The sequence below is a fragment of the Apaloderma vittatum genome, unplaced genomic scaffold, assembly GCF_000703405.1.
Source record: "Apaloderma vittatum isolate BGI_N311 unplaced genomic scaffold, ASM70340v1 scaffold29496, whole genome shotgun sequence".
NCBI lineage: Eukaryota > Metazoa > Chordata > Aves > Trogoniformes > Trogonidae > Apaloderma > Apaloderma vittatum.
In genome coordinates, this window is record NW_009722748.1 from 5547 (window position 1) to 6183 (window position 637).

At 56.8% G+C, this 637-nt stretch overlaps 1 protein-coding gene across 1 annotated transcript in view; it reads left to right on the forward strand.

The window, feature by feature from the left end:
• Positions 1–637, forward strand: part of LOC104275812 (ras-related and estrogen-regulated growth inhibitor-like) — a gene marked incomplete at both ends in the record, with an annotated part of 1369 nt that overhangs the window by 261 nt on the left and 471 nt on the right. Inside the window, one exon of the mRNA XM_009871868.1 lies at positions 334–407. Coding sequence (XP_009870170.1) covers positions 334–407 — 74 coding nt within the window. The remainder of the gene's footprint in view (positions 1–333; positions 408–637) is intronic.

Below are 637 nucleotides of genomic sequence, written 5' to 3' on the forward strand. Positions count from 1 at the left end.
TCTGCTGGGTGCTGGGTTTTGAGGGGAAGGAGGTTTTTGAGCCGCTGGAGCAGGGGCGAGCGCTTTCTTCTCTTCTAGGATTGGGTGTTATTTTTTTTTTTTTGCATTTGGGTTTGAGGTTTTTGGGGCACTGAAGTCACATCCCTGCTGAAGTATCCTAGAAATGACCAATCATTTCTGGCTGGAAATGGACTGAGGACCAGCTCGAGCTGTGGACCCCACCTGGAGGCCCCGAGGGCTGCAGGCAAAATTCAGCTTCTCCAGCAGGGCTTGCTTCGAGGCCACCCCGGCTGTCGTGCTCTCACGCAGGCTTTTCTGTCTGTCCCCCTCCAGAAATGATTTACCGACACATGGCCGTCATCGACGGGGAGATGGTGCACTTCGAGATCCTCGACACGGCGGGACAGGTGAGCTCACACCCTTCCGTGGCTGCACGGCCCTGGAAGATACCACGGGGGCAGTGCGACTCGCTGTTGAAGGCAGCCCCTGCTCTTCCACCACCTTTATTCCGTGGTACCTGAAATATTGATCAAGATGCGTTTATCGCAGTGTGGCTTCACCCAGTGTTCCCCCACTCCCTGCTGGTGGAGCGTCTGGAGGGCAGCGGCGCAGCTCAAGGGTGCTGGCTGGAAGGAGC